Source organism: Leucopleurus acutus, assembly GCF_964270905.1.
Source record: "Leucopleurus acutus genome assembly, chromosome: 12".
NCBI lineage: Eukaryota > Metazoa > Chordata > Mammalia > Artiodactyla > Delphinidae > Leucopleurus > Leucopleurus acutus.
The window spans coordinates 88,786,949-88,809,462 of NC_139154.1; the positions used below are offsets into that span (position 1 = coordinate 88,786,949).

The following is a 22,514-nucleotide window of genomic DNA, read 5'->3' on the forward strand; positions in this document are numbered from 1 at the left end:
CTCAGGGTCCTCCTCTGTGTGTGTGCGCATCTCTTAGCCAAGTTGGATTCTAGTGAAGAGGCCTATATGTAGGTTGATATCACCTACTATGGGGTGGTGCCCCTCGCTTTTTGACCCCTGAGGAGCCTTTCTGCACATGTGTAGTTGGGAAGGCCTCCTTGACCTAGAGAATGAGAAAAATGTGGTCTCTTTTTCTCTTATCTGGGCAGGGTTCAGCTCCTCTCTGCCCCTGCGATTACTGTTATCTTAAAGTGTCCACTGGAGGCAAAGTCCAGCTATTTACCCTGTTCCTGTTGTTGTTTCTATCTGGATGTGTAAACAGGAGGTTGGCTGAAAATGTCTAACCTGGAGCCCATCTGTCTCCTGCCTCACACCTTTTGGCAATTGTGAATAATGCTGTTATGAACTTGGGTGTACAGATATCTCCTTGAGGGGCTTCCCTGGTGGCGCAGTGGTTGAGAATCCGCCTGCCGATGCAGGGGACACGGGTTCGTGCCCCGGTCCGAGAAGATCCCACATGCTGTGGAGCAGCTGGGCCCGTGAGCCATGGCCACTGGGCCTGTCCAGAGCCTGTGCTCCGCAATGGGAGAGGCCACAACAGTGAGAGGCCCGCGTATCGCAAAAAAAAAAAAAAAAAAAAAAAAAAATCTCCTTGAGTCCCTGATTTCAATTCTTTTGGGTATTTACTCAGAAGTGGAATTGCCAAATCATATGGTAATTCTATATTTATTTATTAAAAGCTTTGTAGTGTATTTTTTTAAAAATTTTATTTATTTTTGGCCGTGTTGGGTCTTTGTTGCTGCACGTGGGCTTTCTCTAGTTGTGGTGAGTGGGGGCTACTCTTCATTGCGGTGCACAGGCTCTAGGCACGGGCTTCAGTAGTTGCAGCCTGTGGGCTCAGGAGTTGCGGCATGTGGGCTCAGTAGCTGTGGCTCGCGGGCTGGTTGCTCCGCAGCATGTGGCATCTTCCCGGACCAGGGATCGAACCCATGTCCCCTGCATTGGCAGGCAGATTCTTAACCACTGCACCACCAGGGAAGTCCTGGTAATTCTATATTTAATTTTTTTGAGGAACCGCCATGCTGTTTTCCATTCCAACCAATGGTGTGCAAGGGTTTCAATTTCTCAACATCCTCGTGAACATTTGTTGTTTTCTGTTTTCTGATAGTAGTAATGGGTGTGAAGTGGTACCTCATTGTAAGCAGCCAGTTTTAATAGTCAGCCCATTAGGTCAAGATGGAAGTTTTATTTCATCAGTAATAAAAACTCATATTCAAATCAGTTGTTATAGAGACCAGAAAAAGGAAGGTCCCAGATAATAGGTGTGCTATTTATCATCGGAAAAACAAAAAATTAACAAGCAAATGATGAGAGTACACCTGTGGCTGGTCGTTGTTTGTGTCCTGACAGTAACGTGCAGGAGGCACACCCAAGTCCGATGTAGGCACTGGGCAACGGTTCTGGTTGACACAGGCCACTCGCTGCCCTGGTTTCCTGCCGCTGCTGCAGGATGCAGTTTGCTCACTTTTTAGCTTAGGGACACAACCTTTTTCCTTGGCACTCTTTGAAGGGTACCTTCACTGAACATCAGGTGGTGACCTTCTCTTTCCCAAGAGCTCATCCATCTATGGGCCTCTTCCCCTCAGTCAGAGATGCGGCCTCAGGTGTGTGTGGGGTGATAGTCTCTTGGGAGTGGGGCATGCCTCCCCTGCCCCAGTTTTCCTTTCTCCCTGTCCCTGAAGATAGGAAGGTCTGTGTGTTTTTCATTTATCATCATTGCTGGCTGAGCTCTGGGAAACCAGGGTAGATGGTCTGTGTAGCTGTGGGTCGGGAGAGCTGCTGGGGCAGAGGAGAATGCAGAGGCAGTGGCGGCGAAACTGCCCCTGCTTTCAGGAGATGCTGCTCTGGTGCACTGTTCAGGTCTGATGGGCAAAACAGCCCAGGCAGATGGGGTGGCAGGGCTGGGCCTCTGGGTGGGGGCGGGGCAGAAGGGGTCAAAGTTGACCTTGGGGGAAGTGACTCTTGTCCTTCTCGTGCAGGGAGAGGGGCCTGGTCTTCCAGGGATGGTGACGGGGTAGCTGGGGGCAGGGCTGCCGGGGGAGCCTTGAGGGGTCCTAGGCATTCTAGGCAGATCAGTTGGTCTGTGGGGCATCCGTGAGGTGGCGGTGGTGAAGGGCAGGCAGGGGAGGAACTGGGCGCGTTAGGCTGCTCTTCTACAGTCTACTTTTCTCTCCTCTCAGGTTCCTGGGGGAGGCCAACGTCCCACTCCGGGAGGTCCTTGCCACCCCCAGTCTGTCTGCCAGCTTCAATGCCCCGCTGCTGGACAGCAAGAAGCAGCCCACAGGGGTAAGTGTCCACCGGCCTCTGCATCTGGCCGGTTTCTGTCTGAGGCTTTGCCCTCCTGACCCCAGTGGGGTGTCAGAGTCCAGCCCCCAGCAACCAGGCCCGGCCCGCCCTGGCTGGAGCTCAGTGTGCCCGGGAGGGGCTCAGGGGTGGAAGGGATGGGAGGGGAAGAGGAGGGACCTGGCCCCACCTGCAGGGCTCCAGTCAGCCTTGCCGCACAGCAGTCTGCCCCTGGGTCACCTCCCGGGCTTGGTTTTTCACTGGAAACCCGATGTCTTCCCAAGCTTCTGGGCAGCCTTCGTTATGGAGCCTCCATCTGCCTGGTAGCCCTTCCTCACCATCCAGGCCCCTTCTCCAGATCCGGAATATCTGAGTCATCTGGGTCACAGATCACAAGGGAAGGGGAACAGACACCCCCCTCCCCTGCCCACCAGGACCTGTCAGACCCCCTTCCCTTCCTCCATGGTCCTTCCTGCTCCTCCGCCAGCCTTCCCAGTGCTCTCCCAGTCCTCCCAGACAATTCCCAGCCCTCATCTCTGGCCTCCCGTTATTTTTAGTGAGCTAAATATACCCTGTGGGGTTCTTACTTCATGGTCAGTAGAATTCCTGACCTTCCCTCTGGGTCAGCCCCACCTCCCAGGATGCACTGCGGGGACTAACAGTCTGGAAGTACTTCCTCCCAGCGGGGCCCTGGGGAGTCTGTCAGACAGAGTGTGGCTACCTTGCCCGGTGGAGTGTGTGCATGTGCGTGTGTGTGCATGTGTGTGTGTGTGTGTGTGTGTGTGTGTGTGTGTGTGTGAGGTTGGGGGCTCTTGGCTGGCTTGGTGAGTCAGGAAGTGGCCGGTCTGGGCAGAGCTCTGAATGGAACCACTGCTGGGAACTGGGAGCTGGAGAAAGAGAGTGAATGACTGCAGTCACACAGTGAATCGGCGTCCAGCCTGGGACACGAATCAGGGGGCACATCTCCTAAGCTCTCAGTCGTGGAAGGGACTTGAATGGACCCCTGGTTCACTGCCCTTCTGATGCTGGAATTCTCCTAAGGTGCCTTAGGCCAGCGATGGCTGGGATGCTTCCTTGGTGGGGAAATGCCACTTCCCAGAGAATTCATCCCTTTCTCAGACAGTGCTCACTGGTAGAACATTCTGGTTCAGTGCAGGGTTCGCTGAGCCTGTCTCCATCACCTCTTGAGTTGCTTTTGTCCTCCCTTGGAGCCCTTCAGTCTGCTAATGCTTCCTGTAGTCAGGAAGGGCTCCGGGACTGCTGAGCTACCCTCCTAGGGATCCTGAAGAGGGCCAGAGCTGGCTCCTCTGAGACGGGGAGCACGAATGCAGGAGTGGCAGGCATCGAGGCAGCTGGGGAAGGAGGATTTGGAGTCAGGGGATCTGCTTGGTGCTTCCCCACGGCGTCTCAGGGACAGCGCTGCCTACTTTGCTGAGGGTCGGGCCCCCAGTGCCTCCAACCGGGGTTTCTCGCTTCCTGGCTGGGCCACTCAGTCATCTCCTCGCTCTCGCCCTCTCTGCATCTGCGACGCTGGTGTTTCCTGCCAGTGCTCGCCACTCTGTCACACACCCCTCCAGGAAGGGGCTGTGAGAGCCACAAGGTGATGGGTGGCAGCTGAGCACAGGCTCCGGGAGCTGGGGTAAATTGGGTTCCTGGACCCACCTCCAAGGTGTGTGTGGAGGCTTCTCCACACCCACCAGCAATACTCCAGACACCAGCTGGGTGGCTGCGATTCAGCTCAATCCTGACACTATCTACCTGGCCATAGCATCAGATCCTACAGGTTAAATGCTCAGTCCTGCCCCCCACCCCCCTTCAGATACCAGTCGCAAGCCCAGGCTGTTACCTGTGCTTCTGACCACCTGGCTATAAATCAGAGGTTCCCAGAACCTCCTCCACAGGTTCAATGAATTTGCTAGAGTGGCTCACAGAACTCAGAGAAACATTTTACTTACTAGATTGCCAGTTTATTTATTGTTAAAAATTTATTTATTTTGTTATTTTTGGCTGCGTTGGGTCTTCGTTGCTGTGTGCGGGCTTTCTCTAGTTGCGGCGAGCGGGGGCTACTCTTGGTTGCAGTGTGCGGGCTTCTCACTGCGGTGGCCTCTCCTGTTGCAGAGCACGGGCTCTAGGCACGCAGGCTTCAGTAGTTGTGGCTCACGGGCTGTAGAGCGCGGGCTCAGTAGTTGTGGCGCACGGGCTTAGCTGCTCTGTGGCATGTGGGATCCTCCCGGACCAGGGCTCGAACCCGTGTCCCCTGCATTGGCAGGGGGATTCTTAAGCACTGTGCCACTGTACCAGTTTATTATAAAAGGGTATAACTCAGGAATAGCCAGACAGAAGAGACACCCAGGCAAGGTATGGGGAAGAGGCACAGAGCTTCCATGCCCTCTCTGGGAGCACAACTCTCTCCAGTTTCCACATGTTCTCCAACACAGAAGCTCTCTGAAACACAGCCTTTAGGGTTTTTATGGAGGCTTCGTGACTTAAGCATGATTGATTAAATCGTTGACCATCAGTGACTGATTCAACCTCCAGCCCCTCTTCCATCCCTGGAGGTTGGGGGTGGGACTGAAGTTACAATCCTCTGTTCACACAGTTGGTCCTCCTGGCAACCAGCCCCATCCTTAGGTGGGGTCCAAAGGTCACTCCATTAACATAACAAGAGACCACCTTTGTCACTCTTGGCACTTAAGAAATTCCAAGAGTTTTGGAAGCTGCGAGCCAGGAAATGTGGACAAAGGCGAAATATCTATGAAAAATATATTTTGCTCATCTCGGTGACCAAATATATATGTCTTACAAATCACAATATAGCATGGGGCCTCCTTCCCTGCAGCCCAGGAGGTAGCTCTGGCCTGTGGAGAGGGTCCAGGACCGTCTTCTAGCCCCTGTGATTGTGCTGAGTCACACTGCAGCCCCAGGCAGCTCCCAAGGCCCTCTGAACTGGGGCTCCCCACCCGGGGCCTGGGGCTGGTTGCGCGGCAGTTGGGAGCACAGAGAGCTGGGGATTTGCTCAGAAGGGACAGAGAGCCCTGCCAGCGGCTGTGCATTCTCACTGGCCATTTACTGAGGCCGATTTCTGGGCTGAGTCCGATGGACAGAGTTTGCCAGGCATCCCCTGTTGGTTGTAACTCGGATGACCTCAGAGGGCCAAAGGAACCTGCTGATGGTGTGAGGGGAGTGAAGTCAGGGCTTGTGGGATCCTTAGAAAACCCCAGAGGGACTGAGAGGAGAGGAGGGGCCTGCTGCACGCTGGACCGTGGGCTCCACCTGCCTGTCGCTCGGTATTCTCACCCAAGTCCCTTCAGATGTGGCGTGCTGGGCTGTGTGCCATGAGAAGATGCCAACATTATCTAGATGCCTCTAGCCTGAAGGGGAAAACACTACCCCCGTCCTGGGGGAGTCTCCAGGCCCACGAGGGTGCTGGACACACATGGAGGAAAGAGGCAACATGCTCACAAATGTAGTTTGAGACCAGCTTGCTAATGAGGGTGTGGCTGATACACCATGAAAACCATGTCGGAATCTCCTCAGCCTTAAACGCCAGAGTTGGGTCAGGAAGGGAAACCCGCTGGGTGACAAAACACGTGAAACCCACTGGCGGGGTGGGTTGGGGAGGCAGGAGGGTCCTGTGTATTGGGAGCAGGCACTGAGGTGAGCAGACACAGTGCTCTGGTGAACCCCTGAGTTTCCTTCAGGTGGTCTGAAGATGCTGCCAACAGCCCCTGCCTCAGCTCAGGGCCACATCTTACCCTCTGCCGGCTGCTGGGTGTCGCCTGAGGGCAAGATAAATAAGACCCAGGCACATGAAGTGCATTGGGGGCAGTGTGGGTGGGCTGGTCCAGGGTTTGGTCCTGCTAAGCTCAGTGTTGGAGCGCGGTGGCCCAGGAAGGAGGCAGCAAGCCACGGGGCTGAGCATGGCAGGGTGGGCGAAGGACCTGGGAACTTGGCCCTATAACCTGTAGGAGGATCTGATGGAGTTGTCCTCTGTCTCTGCCTGTCCTGGTGTCCTGGTTTCCTGGGCCCTCTTAGCCTGGGGGCCACACAGGACCTTGCAGAATTCTGTGATACTGTTGACAGAACGGCAACATGGGTGACCGAGGTTATCTGCTCCAGGGCAGCGTGCTTTGATGGACACGTGACTGACTGGCAGTGGCCTTGTGATAGGATGTATGCGTGGTGGTGCTGGGGCTGAGGACCTGACGGACAGGGCTGTCGGATGGAGCACCTTGATGTGGAGGGCCTTAAAGAGGGTCCTACTGAGGGCTGTGGGCCAAAGTCATGGTCTAGGAGAGATGGAGCTCACATACATCCCACAGAAAGAAAATCTCAGCTCTGGTTATGTCTGGAGAAGGGGACACGCTATGAGATATGATGTCCCAGTAAGGATGGGAGTGGTCCTGACCCTGAGTGGGGCCCACAGACATGCCCCCTTTCCTTTAGATCTCAGTAGAGCTAGAGGCCTCCAGTATTAACCAGCTTTGGTCCTGAAGCAGTGGACCCTGGAGCCTGTCCCCTGCTGGCGAGATCTGTTCTAGATCCTGGGTTTCAGATCCTCAGAAGCTGCCAGGGATGTTCCTGTTGTTTCTTGATGGCCATGTAAAAGGTGGAGCTGGCTCTGTCTTGGAGGTCTGTTCACAGGCCTGGAGCCACTGGCATGTTGCCAAGCCTTCAGGAGGTTGGGGGGGCTCTCAGTGTGGAGGGACCTAATGCTCAGGAAACTCTGGGGGTGAGGTGGGGTGGGGTGGGGTGGGGGCAGGGGTTACCTGGGTGGTCTTGGGATTCAGGGGATGCTGTTCCTTCCTGAGCCTCCACGCTAATGGCACCCAAGCCACGGCATGGAGCAGTTACACTGCCAGGGCTCCACTTCTGCACAGAGCACAGAGATGATGTACCGGAAGCCCCAGGTGGTGAGGGATGGGGGCTGGACAAGGTGAGCCCCAAGAAACAGGAAGTGGTGTTCTTCAAAGGAATCTGGTCCCAGGGTCAGAGGACCTCAGCCACCAAGTGTTACGGGGCTTTATTTGTCTCTGCTGGGTGAGATTCCTGTGGTTGCTAGGTTTCTCCACCAATCACGAATCCATTCCCTTTTCTAATGAGTAAGAATGGGGGGGGAGAGGTATTTTGTGACTCTGTAAATACTTTGCTCCATATCCAGTTTTTACCCAGCAGGTTTGACACCCATTGTTATTTCTTGGTTGGATATCGTTTTGATGGTTGCTAAATGGTGATATCTTAAATCAATTATTAATTTTTTTCTGCGTTAATCATCTGGCATTCCCCTGTAAGGAAAAGTGTCCTCCTGTTGTATTTATTCATTTATTTCTATATAGATTCACGTATTCCTATTTTATTCAATGGTTTAGTCTGTTCCCGTCATTATTTATTTTCACGTTCAAGTTGTACCAGATTTGGCCTGTGGGAACCCTTGAAAGCAGGCTTCTTTGTCCTTCTGACATTTTTTTTTTTATCATTTTCTGAGTACTTCCTTGTTTTCTGGCACAAAGATGTGTTCCAGGGTCATCTTCTACCTTCCCTGGCCCAACCCCGGAATTAGTTACTGCTCCGAAGAGCCCAAACTGCCTTTTGATGAAGTGAAGGAAAATACAGCTTCCCAGGCCCACCTCAGACCTGGAGTCTCAGGGAGATGGGCGTGGTTGTGAGCGGGTCTGGGTATCTGGGGCCGCCTTCTCGAGAGGCTGTTGTCCGCGTTACTAAAGCTTAGGGTGCGGGGCGCGCTGGCTGCTCAAGTGGCGACACCTGGCGGTGGTTCAGGAACCTGCATTGCTGTTAGGGCAATGCCTTGGATCTGGGACTTAAATGGTCTCATTGACTTCCGGGGCCTCCTCCTAGGTCTCCTGGGATGGGGAGCTGGCTCCAGCCTCCTTCCTCGGTGTTCTGAGCACCCGCCCATTACACACACACACACACACACACACAGACACACACACAGACACACACACACAGACACACACACACAGACACACACACACACACATACACACACACACACACACACACACCTGCCCCGACCCTGCCCTCCCTTAGCCCGGCTGCCCACGCCCAGGCTCCAACCTGAAGGGTTCAAGCTGCAGAGCTGGGTACGTTCAGGACCTTGAGCTCCTTCCATCTCAGGACCAGGAATCGCTCCAGGAGTTTCCGGACATCCCTAATATTACTCAGCAGAGATAGATGTCTAGTGAATTACGCTGAGTCGCTCAGAAGATGCATCATTAACAGTTATGTTTATAAAGGTTTATCAAAACTTGGGGAAATGCTTGCTATCTAATATTAAGTAAAAGACAAGCATTTGCTGTACAGCAGAGCTGTACATTTTTCATTTAAGAGACTGGAGAGAATTATATCAAAGTGTGAATAGTGGTGGAATTATGGCAATTTCTTTTCTTTTACATTTTTCTTTAAGGCTTTTGTAATTTCCAAACTTTCTTACTTTGGAGTTTTTATTACTTTGATCGATTAAAAGGCTGCCCCAGGACATCTGCTGGACCTGTTGTATCAGGGAAGGCTTGGCCAGGCCTCCATGGCCTGGGAGCAGTAAGAGTAGAGAGCGCCATGGCTGTACCTTTTCTTCAGGTCCGGGTGCCCCTTTGAAGGGTGCCGGTCTCCTGGTAGGCTTGGGTGGGGTGGGAGCACAAGGCAGCCTTCCCCTGTCCGTGTGAGTGGCGTGATAGGTCACTCTCCTCTCACTGGTCAAAGCTGGAGCATCTGGGGGTGAGATGGGGGACAGGGGTGCTTCTGGGAGGGAAGAGGGCTCAGAAAGTTGAGCAGCACCCTGAGACCCTCTCAGTGCTAGCTGGGGCCTGAGCAGAGCAGAGCAAGGCCGAGCTGTCGGTAGAGAGACAAGGGAGGACCCCTGGCTGAGCAGAATGGCCTAGGGGCCTTTTTCCATAACATGGGCCTATGCTGAGAGTTGAAAAATCCTGCAGGTGAGGTTCGATCGCTGATTCATTTATAGAAGCTTACTAGGCATTCCATTAACTAATTTAATCCTCATTTGACCCTATGCAGAAAGTGCTCTTGCTATCACTACCCCCATTTTACAGACAAGGAAACGGAGGCACAGAGAGTTTACAGATCTTGCCAAAGTCACACAGCTTCTGAGTGGTGGAATTGACTCCAGATTCAATGCTCTTAACCACCTGACTATGCTGATGGGGCCACAGACTCCATTTTTGGTAGAGGGACGAAAGGAACAGGAAGGATGCTGGAGGGCGGTGGTCAGAGGCCAACACACTAACCTGCTGCCCTCTCTCCCCCATCTCTTCCAGGCCTCACTGGTCCTGCAGGTGTCCTACACGCCTCTCCCTGGAACCATACCCACGTTCCCACCTTCGACGCCTCTGGAACCCTCCCCAACTCTGCCTGACATGGATATGGTGGCTGGTGAGAAACCCACGCTCACCCTGGCGGGGCCCTGGGGGGAGAAGCCTAGCAATGGCACCCGAGTCTGAGAAGAGGGTGTCTTCCTCATACTGGGGGCTGCCCAGGCCTGGAGAAGGGAGGCCGGGTGGGTGGGGAGTCTTGAGAGCTGACTTCTGTCTTGCAAAACCAAGGGGCAGGAGGCGGGCTCCCCTAGGTGCCGCTAGGATTAGTGTGAGGATCCCTTCCCAGCACCAGCTGTTCAGGAAGGGAACTGTGCCAGGGCTGGGCACACTGCCCTCTGCAGCTCCAGAGGGGTGGGAGTTTTAGAGGTAGGCCTGTGCTGAGATGGGGTCCATCCTAGGTGATTTCCTGAGGCCCCACCCACTCCCCAGAGCTGGATGCCTCCCTGCCCTGACACTCCGTAGGCCTTTAGCAATGACACGTGACCAAAGAGCTGGATTTTCCCTGAAAGAGCCCTGGGCTGAAGTCAGGGGACCTGAGTTCCAGTCTTGCCTTTGACACCAAGTAGCTGTGTGACTTTGGGCCAGTCACTCCCTCTCTGGTCCTACAGTTTATTATTTGTGAAGTGAGGAGACTGAATTGTCTAAGTCTCGAGGTTGCCTCAGTTCTCTTTATTTACCTCTCCTGGCCTTGTGAAGTGAGGACCCAGCCCAGGGTGGCTGGCTTGCCCAGTGCTGGGCCTGGGTGTGACAGTCCAGCCTGCTGGGGTGAACAGGAAACCACATAGGTGGGCCAGGTGGGGTCTTGCCCGTGGGAAAGATTCTCTCATGGTGAAGGGAGCTAGAAGCAAACCCAGCATGACACCCGGCAGCCCGTCTCAGGTGTGCCCCGAGCCTGTCCTGCGGCCCGTGTAGGGCTCCTGGTGAGGCAGGCAGGGCAGGGCCCCTCTTGTTGGACTGGGCACTGTCTGAGCTCGGAGGTGGGGAGATGCTTCTGGACTGGGGTTGAGGGGGGAAGCAGGGGGTGCTCCTGGTGACCGAGGGTGGGGAGGCTGAGGGCCCTGAACGTTCAGGGGCCACTTTTGAGGTGAATCTGACAGAGTTGGGCTCCAGCCGCTCGGGGAAGGCTCCTAGCGGTGGCCAGTTCCCAGTCCTTCCCAGAAGGTGGTGAGAGGGACAGTTGGACAGATACGGCGCCTGTTTCGGAGCTTTGTGCCAGGACAGGGCAGGCGGGGAGAGCAGGGTTGGGGGGGGCTAGCTTGGCTTCCCTCACCAGCTCCCTCCTCCCCTTCTGGGGCTGTGCCCTGCCCGTGTGCCAGGTGGGGGACAGAGCCGGGCTGAGACTTGGTCCCTGCTCAGTGACAGCACCGTGGACACAAGATACTCTGGAAAGAAGTGGCTGGCCCCCACGGGTGAGACGCGGGCCGGGCTGTCCCGATCCTACCACCTGTAACCGGCTCACTTGCTGCCATCGTCAGCTCCCCAGAGTGGGACGAGGTGGCCAGAAGGGCTCATCCCGCAGGACGAGGTGGGGAGGGCTGGGGCCATTCTGTCTCCTCCTGTCGACTCACTGGACTGACCACCCTCAAGTGTCAGCTGTTGGAAGCTCCTCTTCTTCTCCCTCATCCATCCTGGCTGAGTGGTGGGGAAAGAGAGGGGAAGGGGGTTTGGGTGCTGAGCTGTTGGGTCCTCCATCGGGGTCCCTGGTGGAGGATCCTCCCAAGGGCCGGAGGAACCCAGCCTCATCAGCACCCTCTCCTCCAGACACAGGAGGAGAGGAGGATACTGAGGACCAGGGGCTCACGGGAGACGAGGCCGAGCCATTCCTGGACCAGAGCGGGGCTCCGGGCCCAGGGGCCCCCATCACCCCAAAGAAGCCACCTTCCCATCCTCCCCCCTACCACCCCGGGGGAAGAAGGAAGAGAAGCACGCCCGCACCCAGAAAGCCGCTGTCGGACAAACCGCAGGACTTCCAGGTGACTGCAGTCTCCTCCTTCAGCCCGCAGAGCCGCTGATGGCAGCGCAAAACTTGTCTGTCCAGCCGTGGGGAAGGTCCTAAGGGCTCTCCTAGGTGGGAGTCTGGTTCCCCTGGGTCCTGGGCAAATGCTAGATAGGGGGGCCATGGCTTGGGGCCTCTAGAAAAAGCCTCTGCCCAGCCCATGGTTTTGCTCTTAAAAAAAAAAAAAAAGGAAGAAAAAGGGTCACTGCAGAGTCAGCATCACTACACTGTTATCTGTTTCCCCAACCAGAGTTGCCCTAGCCAGCTGGTGCTGTGCTGTTCAAAGTGTGGTCCGTGGACGAGCAGCCTGGGTGTCACCTGGAAGCATGTTAGAAAGGCGGGATCTTGGGCCTATCCCAGACCCACTGAATCAGAATCTGCACTTGAACAAGATCCCCAAGTCTGAGAAGCTCTGCCTATCTTTTCTTCTCCCTCTATCCATTTCCCCTATTTATAGCCATGATTTTTCTGAAGGTCATGTGCAATTTGAGTTTGTTCAAGTTTTTCACAGAATAGAACTATGAATATTAACCCTTTGACATTTTTTTATCCAAAAATCTATCCCATTTAATTTGCCTTCTTTTCTTTTTAAATTTTTCGACTGCACCATGTGGCATGTGGGATCTTAGTTCCCTGACCAGGGGTCGAACCCGGGTTCCTTGCAGTGGAAGTGCAGAGTCTTAACCACTGGACCCCCAGGGAAGTCCCTAATTTGCCTTTTAATTTGGGTCCTTTGCTTGTTCTTTTTCTTTTCTACAGAATTTTCCATCTTGATGTAATTGCATTTAGTGATATTTAACTATTCAGGACTACTATTAAAGTTAAAAACAGGAAACTTAAATATTTATTTATTAAATGAAACAAATTGTAAATATATGCTTCAGTTCTAAATTGTGGTAATTTCAGCAAAAGTTCTAGTTATAACCATGTTTGCCTGAGAGACAAAATTCTAACTTATTTTTATTATTATTCACAAGACATGTTATTGTTTTTCTCCTTAGAAAATTAATACATTTTTTTGGGTAGAAAATTTGGAAAATACTGTACAGTGAAGAGAATGAAAATCACTCACCCCCTTCCCATTGCCATTGATAGTATATTCTGTAGTATCTTATTTTTAAAAAAGAGTCGATTAATAAAGAAATAACTGCTGATTAGAAATTAAAACCAGTAAACCTCGTCTTTTTTCATGAAAGTTTTAATACTGTAAAATGTATTATTTTTAAATATTTTGCTTAAATTTGGAAGCACAGATGTTCTTGAAACCTTCATTTACTGAAAGTTCAATGAAGAAAGCTCTTATTTCTCAGAATGTCAGACATTCTGTCTTGCACCTTATACTACATAAGAATAAAGTGGGGTTACATCACTATGTAACTTTGACCTCTGAGGGGATTGTCAGTGAGGAATATTCAAGCCACACAGAAACAGCGGCTTCAAGGGGTCTGAGGTGGGGCCGCGCATGAACTGAACGGGGGTTCCTCAGCCCAGCCCTGGGATTTACCGCTGGCAGCTTGCTTGGGGGAGCCTGGCAGCTCTTACGTGGAACCATGGGGTTTTATAGATGCAAGGGACCTTGGTGGGAAGATATTGTTCTTACAGTGTTCTTCCTAATGCCTTTTTAATACCCGTCCCAAGAGGCCAGCTGTGAGGTGGTCCCTGAGATTCCTGACTCTCTCGGGCGGGGGGGTGGGTGCCTGATGGCTTCTCCCTTTTTTGCTCATGCCCCCTCCTGGCTTTCAGATCAGGGTCCAGGTGATCGAGGGACGCCAGCTGCCGGGAGTGAACATCAAGCCTGTGGTCAAGGTCACTGCAGCTGGGCAGACCAAGCGGACGCGGATCCACAAGGGAAATAGCCCCCTCTTCAACGAGGTGGGAGACCCTGGGTCAGAGCTAGGACCTTGGTGGGAGCACACAGCAGATGCCTGGCAGTTCATTCAGTTTTTGCATATGGCGCTAGCGTTGGGTGGAGAGCTGTGTCAGTTCCTGAGTAGGTTATCTGAGGAACTGGAGAGAGGGTTCCCGCTCTTACTCCTGCCTTGGGTTCCCCCTGCTTCACATCCCCATCATCCCGTGGGGCCGGCCACCCACCCTGTCCCTGAGGTGACAACCTCCGTGAGGTTGAATCCCCAGAGCTCGGTGCTGGGCTGAGCCCACTGTGCTGGGCTGAGCCCACTGCCCACGTGTTGTGTGGACCAGACCTGGAGGCTGGGCGGTGGCTGTCCCCTCCTGCCCGGGCTCGGCGGGCCTTCATCTGTCCGCCTTTCACCCTGAATCAACAGACTCTTTTCTTCAATGTGTTTGACTCTCCCGCGGAGCTGTTCGACGAACCCATCTTTATCACGGTACGTGGCAGCCCCCGAAGGCCCTCTGTGGGCTCAGCGTGCATGTGTGAGTATGTGTGAGTGTGAGTGTGAGTGTGTGTGGGTGAGGCACCCATCCCCCACCAGAGCCTGGATGACGGCGAGCAGCTCACAGCCTCGCCCCCGTGCTCACAGGGTTGCCTTCTGAGCTCAGATGCAAGTGGCAGCCGAGTGCGGAGTCCCCGCTGTTCAGGGTCAGGTGCCTTAGGCCAGGGTCCTGAACTAATTCTTGCAGTGGATCTTTGATTTTCATCTTATTTTGTTTGTCTATATGCCTGCTTCTGACAAGATTTTCTTTCTCTGGACCTCAGCTCTTTTTTTCCCCCTTTCCTTTAAAAAGGCAGTATAGTTTAGCAGTTAAAAGTGTGGGCTCTGGAGCCAAAGTGTCTGGATTCTGGTCCTGCCTATACCGTGTAGGGGTTGTGTGATTCTGTACAAGTGATCTCTCTGTGCCTCTATTTCTTCATCTGTAGAATGGGGATAATAATAGTACCTACTCATGGGGTTCTTGTGAGGGTTAAACATTGCTTGGAACAATCTCTGGGATAGAGCAAGTGCTATTGGAGTGTGGGCTGTTATTTTTTGGGAGGGAAGAGCCGTTCGGTCGGTTCCTGTCTGGGTCAACCTTTGCTAGTGAATGAGAGTTTGAATTTGTCTTTCCTTCCAGGTGGTGGACTCCTGTTCCCTCCGGACAGATGCTCTCATTGGGGAGTTCCGGGTAATGGTTTATTTTCTTTGAAAGCAATCAGTTCTTGTTTATCCATGTTAATGGAAGCTCTGTGGATGACGGGCAGGGTTGGTGCTCCAGAGATCCTGTCTGTCTTGGTCTGTGTTGGGGAAAATGTAATGAAAAAAACAAAACAAGATCTTCTCCTAACCCAGAAATCCTCTCCACAAAGGTAGAGAAAGAAAGCACTTTTGTTATTGGATAAGCATTAAACCAGAATATGATGCTATCACGGGCCATCCGCTAAGAGATTGCAAAGACAGAAAGTAATCTTGTATAGAGCCAAGCAGACACAACCCTTTCCGTATATGTTCTCAAGATAAACAATAACTAAACAATAACTAGTGCTCGAGTTAGCGGCCTGGATAGTACCCTCAGTCACACATAGTTCATCCTAAATCTACCTAGTAATTGGGGTGACCATCTGTGTTTGCTAATTGACTCTATCCACAAGAAAAGACAGAAAGCAAGCTCACATTTTTATGATGAGGGGTAGATTTACAATTCGGTTAAGGTAGGCCCTTCCCTTTCCCAGAGATGGGAGAGCCTGGAGAAAGGCACTCCTGAATCGTAAAGCTGACGAAAGGCTTATTTGGTTTCTAAAAAGGTAACATTTCAAAGAGATAGAGAAAGTACTTACATTAAGTTTTCTAATGAAAATGTTCTGACAAAAAGAGAGGAGAGGGAAATCTCTCCCCTTGTTTCCAACAGGGAGGATTCAGCTTCTTTTTTAAATTCGCATTTGTCCTTACATCTTGGAAAGACAGCGTGGGACCTGAGTTTAGGCAGCCCTCCTCCTAATTCTGACAATCTCGGGCCAGTGTGACGCCAGCGCTCTGTGCCCTGGGCTCACCTGGGTTGGGAGTGGGGTCCAGATGTGGAATTCATGGGGATGGGGTGGAGTGGGGTGGGGCGCAGTGGAGGGAGCGGGGTAGCCTGCCCCCTCATTTGTCCCAGACGTGCAGAAGTGAACAGTCCACTGCGGAGGACCTTGAACCAACGGCATAGGATGGTTTTAACAGATTACATAGTGTAAAGGCAACTAGTAATGGAGACCTTCACGAATGGTGTTTTAATGTCATTTTATTGATTTTCTCATTTTGAATCCATAAGCATTTATCAAATGGAAAGAAAAGGCACAGGTTTATTTGACCTTCCTCTTGCTATCCAAATAAAATGTGGCCCCTTCTCCAAGAAGTAGTCACAAGATAGAAAACGGAGTCTGTTTTTCTGGAGAAGCAGTTTCTTTAAAAGAATGGGCTTGTGCTGGAGTCATTCTGTAACACTTATGTTACAGGATCTTATGTTTTGAGTCTTTAATCTTGTTATAAGAACCCAAGGGTTAGGTTAAAAAAGTATTCTTTTTTCTAATTTTAAAAGTAATCCATGATTTTAAAAAACTTTGTAGTTTTTTTTTTTTTTTTTCAGTACGTGGGCCTCTCACTGTCGTGGCCTCTCCCGTTGCGGAGCACAGGCTCCGGACGTGCAGGCTCAGTGGCCATGGCTCACGGGCCCAGCCGCTCCGCGGCACGTGGGATCCTCCCGGACCGGGGCACGAACCAGTGTCCCCTGCATCAGCAGGCGGACTCTCAACCACTGTGCCACCAGGGAAGCCCATAAACTTTGTGGTTTTTGAGAGCAATTTTAGGTTCATAGCAAGACTGAGTGGAAAGTACAGTTCTCACATACCCCCTCCCCTAACACAGGCATAACCTCTCCTACCATCAACATCGGACTAATCTGTGATTTTTTTAATGGAAAATTATAAAATATAGGAAAGAATAAAAATAAAATAAAAATCACCCAAATCTACCACCCAGAGGTAGTACAGTTACCGTGCGGTGTGTTTCCTTTGCTCTGTCTTTTCTATGCATAGATATACTTTACCAAACTTCCATCAAAATGTATTCCACTTTCTTTCCATGTGATATCAGAAGATGAACATTTCCCCATGTCTCCAAATGTTCTTCAGAACAGGATTTTTAATGGGTTGGTATCATGCATCATACTTTATTTCACACCCTGAGGACAAGAGTGTGACGTGTGCCTCCTTCCGTTTGATTTCAGATGGACGTGGGCAGCATCTACCGAGAGCCCCGTGAGTCACCCTCTCCTCCCCTTGGGCAGGTCCTTGCATTTGGGTTCCGGAGGCTGCATAGGGGCACCCATTTGGGATACTCATCTTTCCTTCTAGGGGATTTTAGAATTTAGAGGTGGGGTTTGATCTTGGAGGTGAGGCTGCAGGAATGAAGACAGGACAGGCTTTCATCTTCTGGGTAAAACAGGCCCCCAGGAAGATTGAACCCTCACGTGGGTCTCAGCTGGCCCAGCTGGAAGGCTAAATCTGGAAGGCCCAAGCACGGGTTGCTGGGGACTGGGGTGCCTCCAGACAGGACGGGTCATTTGGATACCAAGTCTGGGATTTCTCTACACCCTGGTCTCTGCTGTGGTCTGGTCACTTCCTGAAGGGGAGGAAAATGGCTGGGGGTCTGGCTTTGGCTGCCTCTGATAAGGGCTTCTGTTAACATTTCTCACTTGGACCCAAATGAACACTCAAGGTACATTTTATTCTAGAATTTGAGTCCTTCCTCCATGTCTGGGTAGATGAGTCCTTCATCTCATCCAATGGAGTCCACCCGGGGCTCCCAGAGGTGGTTGCAGACTTGTGTCCTTCCAATTCTGGGATCACCAAGGGTGTTGTCTCTCTTAGGACATGCTTATCTCAGGAAGTGGCTGCTGCTTTCGGACCTGGATGATTTCTCTGCTGGGGCCAGAGGCTACCTGAAAGTGAGCCTTTGTGTGCTGGGGCCTGGAGACGAAGCCCCCGTGAGTACATTTCCTCGTCCCCCTCACAGCACCTGCGCCTGGCCTTGGAGGCACCAAATGAAGAAACAAAAAACAACTTTAGTTTTTCTGATTTAAAAGAATACATGGCAATTATGAGAAATGTAGAACATGTGGAAAAGCATAAATAAAAGTTGAATCACTCATAATTCTACCCATCAGAGAGAACCGTCATTAATACCTTGCATTATATATGCAATATACCTTGCATATTCTCCCAGAAGGGTATACATGTATATGTTTCTTTTTTTTTTTTTGGTGCAAAAGTGAGATCACTCACTCTGTAATGTATTGTAGTCTGAATTTTATCACCTAAGAATATATCATTGTCATCTTTATGGTCAGTAAGTAAAGTTATAAGTTGGAGGTGGTAAGAATGAGAAAGGCTTTCAGAGTTGGGGAAGTATCAGCATCTCTGTGTGTCTGGGGAGAGGAGAGAAGGTTTGGAACAGTTGTTGAGGAACAAGGGGTTAATTAGATACAGACAGAAGGATTTCTTTTTTTATTTAAAAAAATTTTAAAAAATTTGTTTATTTATTCATTTATATTGGTAACTGTAAGTTTGTTTTCTGTGTCTGTGAGTCTATTTCTGTTTTGTAAATGAGTTCATTTGTATCATTCTTTTATATTCCACATATAAGCGGTATCATATGACATTCATCTTCTTTGGTCTGACTTACTTCACTTAGTATGATAATCTCTGGGTCCATCCATGTTGCTGCAAATGGCATTATTTCATTCTTTTTTGATGGTTGAGTAATATTCCGTGTGTGTGTGTGTGTGTGTGTGTGTGTGTGTGTGTGTGTGTCTATGCACACACACCACAAGACAGAAGGATTTCTGAGCAGACACTCTGGGCTGGAGGCTTTATGGGAGAGTGACCTCATAACACTCAGTGGCCTGGAAGCAGGAGAGGGGTAAGATGGAGGTGCTATCAGGTGTGGACAAGGCAGGTGTGGTGGAGGCACAGGACTGAGGTAGCTGATGAGCCTGGCAGGGCGGATGCAAGAGGACTGGGCATAGAGCTGATGAGGAGGACAAAGAAGAGGGAAGGGCTAGGGAACACACATTTATTGAGTGCCTGCTGTGTGCCAAGCTCTGTGTTGGGTGCCTCACTTGGTGTGAGGGGGGTTGGAGGAGGTGGATAGGTTGAAGTCTGTCTTTAGAGAAAGGTCTCAAGGTCAAGGTCTTCCTAGAGGATTGGTTCTTAGTGGCTGGAGGTTTGAGATATGGCCATCCCTCTAGCAGCTGCAGGGGAGGGGGATTAAGATGCTGCTGGTTGGGGCTTCCCTGGTGGCGCAGTGGTTGAGAGTCCGCCTGCCGATGCAGGGGACACGGGTTCGTGCCCTGGTCTGGGAAGATCCCACTTGCTGCGGAGCGGCTGGGCCCCTGAGCCATGGCCGCTGAGCCTGTGCGTCCAGAGCCTGTGCTCCGCAACGGGAGAGGCCACAACAGTGAGAGGCCCGCGTACTGCAAAAAAAAAAAAAAAAAAAGATGCTGCTGGTGGAGGACAAGGGACTGTGTTGGTGAATGACTTGTCCACGTGGATGTTGATTATCTCATGGGAGAATCGGAAATCAAACACGCAAACGTTGAGTCAGATACTGAGATCATCAAGGCAGGGTGAGCCAGGAGGAGTGGGAGAGGCAGGAGTGGGGAAGGCGGGTCTCCAGGAGGGCTGGGGAGGTGGAATCCCCAGGGAAAGCCTCATGTGATCATGGAGGCAGAGGGCAAGTTCCATGAGGCTCTTAAGGACGAGGATCTGGCTGCTGACGAGAGCTCAAGAAGCCGCTGTGCAAAGGGTTGCGGGAAGGAGAACCCCGGGTGCTGTGCAGAGGCCAGTGGAGCTCAGGTGGACCAGCCCCACCCAAGGGCACCTCCCCTGATCTCTCATCCCGTGTCCCTCTGTAGCCCAGGCAGACATTGTGCTTTCCTGCTCCTTTTCCTTCTACATGGACTCTCTGAATCTATTACCCTTTCCTAAGACACTCTTTCCTCTTCTTCCCATTGATCAGACCCTTGTTTTTCCCAGATGAAACCACTTTTCTTGAGACCAACTCAGAGGGAAGCCCCTGTTCTCTGCTTCAGCTCTTTGTGGCTTTCAATGTTGTGTTAGTTTCTGCTGCGCAGCAAAGTGAATCACTTATAAATATACATATATCTACTATTTTTTAGATTCTGTTCCCACATAGGTCATTACGGAGCATTGAGTAGAGTTCCCTGTGCTATACAGTGGGTTCTTATTAGTTATCTATGTTATATATAGCAGTGTGTATATGTCAAACCCAATCTCCCAATTTATACACCCCCCCGCCTTGGTAACCTAAGTTTGTTTTCTACATCTGTGACTCTATTTCTGTTTTGTAAATAGGTTCATTTGTACCATTTCTTAAGATTTCACATATAAGTGATATCATATATTTGTCCTTCTCTGTCTGACTTACTTCACTCAGTATAACAATCTCTAAGTCCATCCATGTTGCTGCAGATGGCATTATTTTGTTCTTTTTTATGGCTGAGTAATATTCCATTGTATATATGTACCACATCTTCTTTATCCATTCCTCTGTTGATGGACATTTAGGTTGCTTCCATGTCCTGGCTATTGTAAATAGTGCTGCCATGAACATTGGGGTGCGTGTATCCTCCTGGATTATGGTTTTCTCTGGATATATGCCCAGGAGTGGGACTACTGGATCATATGGTAGCTCTATTTGTAGTTTTTTAAGGAACCTCCATACTGTTCTCCATAGTGCCTGCACCAATTTACATTCCCACCAGCAGTATAGGAGGGTTCCCTTTTCTCCACACCCTCTCTGGCATTTATCGCTTGTAGATTGCCTTCTTCTCTGAAGCCTGCCTCACTGGTTATTTCCCCTGGTCTTCTGGGCTGTTACCTACCCCTGGCACAGGCAGAGCTGGTGCAGGAGGGTCCTTGCTGGCAGATTTCCATCTTTGCCATTGGTCTGAGGTCTGACGTGTCCTTGCTGATGAGCCATCAACGTCTGATCTTACTTCCTTTCAGACCCTGAGCTTGGAAATTGCTCTGCCCACCAGTTTCTTCCTGCCTCTTTCCCTCCCTCACCCTCAGTGAATGGCAGTTCTTCCTCACTGAGGTTACAGCCCTGACCCCTCTCAGTTTCCCAGCCCATCAACTCCCTCCTGAAGCCTGGCCCCCATCCCCGATCCGCACTCTCACTCTGTGCTCGCTAGCTTCTGGGCTCTGCTGCCACACCTCGTGGCCCCCACCCTCCCCACGACATGCTGTCCGCACCACTCCTTGGTCAGCTTTGGGAGCAAAAGTCACCTGGAGTTGCTGTCAATGTCTTCCTTTACTTGGGTGAGGTTTACTCCTTATTCCATCCTCCACAGTGGCTGTTTCCAAAATTCTGGTCAGGAATTCCCTGGCGGTCCAGTGGTTGGGACTCTGTGCTTTCACTGCCGAGGGCATGGGTTCGATCCCTGGTCAGGGAAACTGAGATCCTCCAAGCCACGTGGCACAGCCAAAAAAACTTAAAACAAAACAAAACAACCTCCTGGTCTTAAGCTCCAGCCTCGGTCCCCCGTAGAGAGACAGAGCCGCACAGTGGGAGTGATGTGAGTGCTTGAAGCTCCCTGGGTCATCAGCGCACCCCCCATCTTCCTTCATCTTCCCTCCCTTCCCCACTCCCTGTCTCCTTTGCATGTGCTCATGTCCTCCATAGCACCCCCGTCTTGTTCTTCCTGTCTCTTCTCTGGCTCCTGCCCTCTGGTCTGTGTCAGACTCCAGATTTCCCAATCTCAAAACACCCTTGCCTTCACCATTTCTCCCCACCCCTCCCCTCCAAGCTGCTTTCATCTTCCTTTCAGCCATCACCAAGGTCACCAAGTTCTTGAGAGTACCCTGTGTCCCTCTTCTCCAGTCCTTTGCCAGCTGCTCACTCCTTCACCCCTTCAGCATGCTTCCCACTGCCTCCTTCCCTGAACCACTGGCCTAAGGGTCATCCATCGCAAAGCCCCAGGAGCTCTTCTCTCATTAATCCGCTCTGTTGCTCCACAGCGTTTGATTCTGGAGCCCACGTCTTATTTGAAGCTCTCTTCTCCCTCGGCATCCATGACTCCCCTCATTCTTTTCCTTTTTTTTTTTTTTTGGAATGGATCCTTCACATTCAGTGGCTTGACAAAATTCTGCTGCCTGCATCTTTGCTGTGCCTTTGACGTGACGTTCAAGGCCCATGAACATCTGGCCTCAGTCTGATTTTGCAGTGCATCTATCTGTCTATGGAGGAGCCTGTCTCCGTCTACCTGAGGCTCCTAAGTCGCTCATTTCCAGCCTGCATCTTCAGAGCTCCAGACGCTCAGTGTCAGTTGCCTGTACCAAAGCACATGAACATGGCCCTTAGGCCCCTTGAACTTCACATATAGAAACCCAGTATCATTCGCTGCCCACTCCTCATACCTGATTCCCATCCTGTGTTAGGTGACATCTTGGGAAATGGCACTTATCATCCACTTAGTTCCCCAGGCCAGAGCGTCTTTCCTCATCCTTCAGTCCCACATCTGTCAGTCCACACGCACACAGTTGGCCAGTCTTGTTGGCATGACAACCTCAGTGCATGCCTCTCCTCTCTCTCATCCCAAGACCAGAGTTCAAGGTCCGGCTCCCGTCATATCTTACCTGGGCCTCTATGTGAATGAAGATGTAGGTTCAGCTGCTGTAACTCCAGTTAACCCCACATTACCACCAAAACCATCTTCTTTAAACTCAGATACAATCATGTGAATCTCCTCTTAAAAAACTGCTGGAGACCCACCCTGCCTCCCAGTTACTCACAGGATGAAGTCCAGGATCCTTAGCATGACATTCAAGGCCATGAACATTTGGCCTCAGGCTGATTTTGCAGTGCCACTTG

General features: G+C 51.3%; 1 protein-coding gene across 9 annotated transcripts in view; it reads left to right on the forward strand.

Moving 5' to 3' along the window:
* DYSF (dysferlin) overlaps positions 1–22,514 on the forward strand; it is a gene marked incomplete at its 5' end in the record, with an annotated part of 221,707 nt that overhangs the window by 43,684 nt on the left and 155,509 nt on the right. For 5 of the 9 annotated variants that reach the window (XM_082852028.1, XM_082852027.1, XM_082852030.1 and 2 more), the window contains 9 exons: positions 2,241–2,346; positions 9,636–9,750; positions 11,009–11,101; positions 11,454–11,665; positions 13,432–13,560; positions 13,971–14,033; positions 14,719–14,769; positions 16,846–16,876; positions 17,489–17,604. In XM_082852028.1, coding sequence (XP_082708154.1) covers positions 2,241–2,346; positions 9,636–9,750; positions 11,009–11,101; positions 11,454–11,665; positions 13,432–13,560; positions 13,971–14,033; positions 14,719–14,769; positions 16,846–16,876; positions 17,489–17,604 — 916 coding nt within the window. The remainder of the gene's footprint in view (positions 1–2,240; positions 2,347–9,635; positions 9,751–11,008; positions 11,102–11,453; positions 11,666–13,431; positions 13,561–13,970; positions 14,034–14,718; positions 14,770–16,845; positions 16,877–17,488; positions 17,605–22,514) is intronic. The other 4 variants (XM_082852032.1, XM_082852034.1, XM_082852031.1 and 1 more) reach the window with 1 other exon arrangement.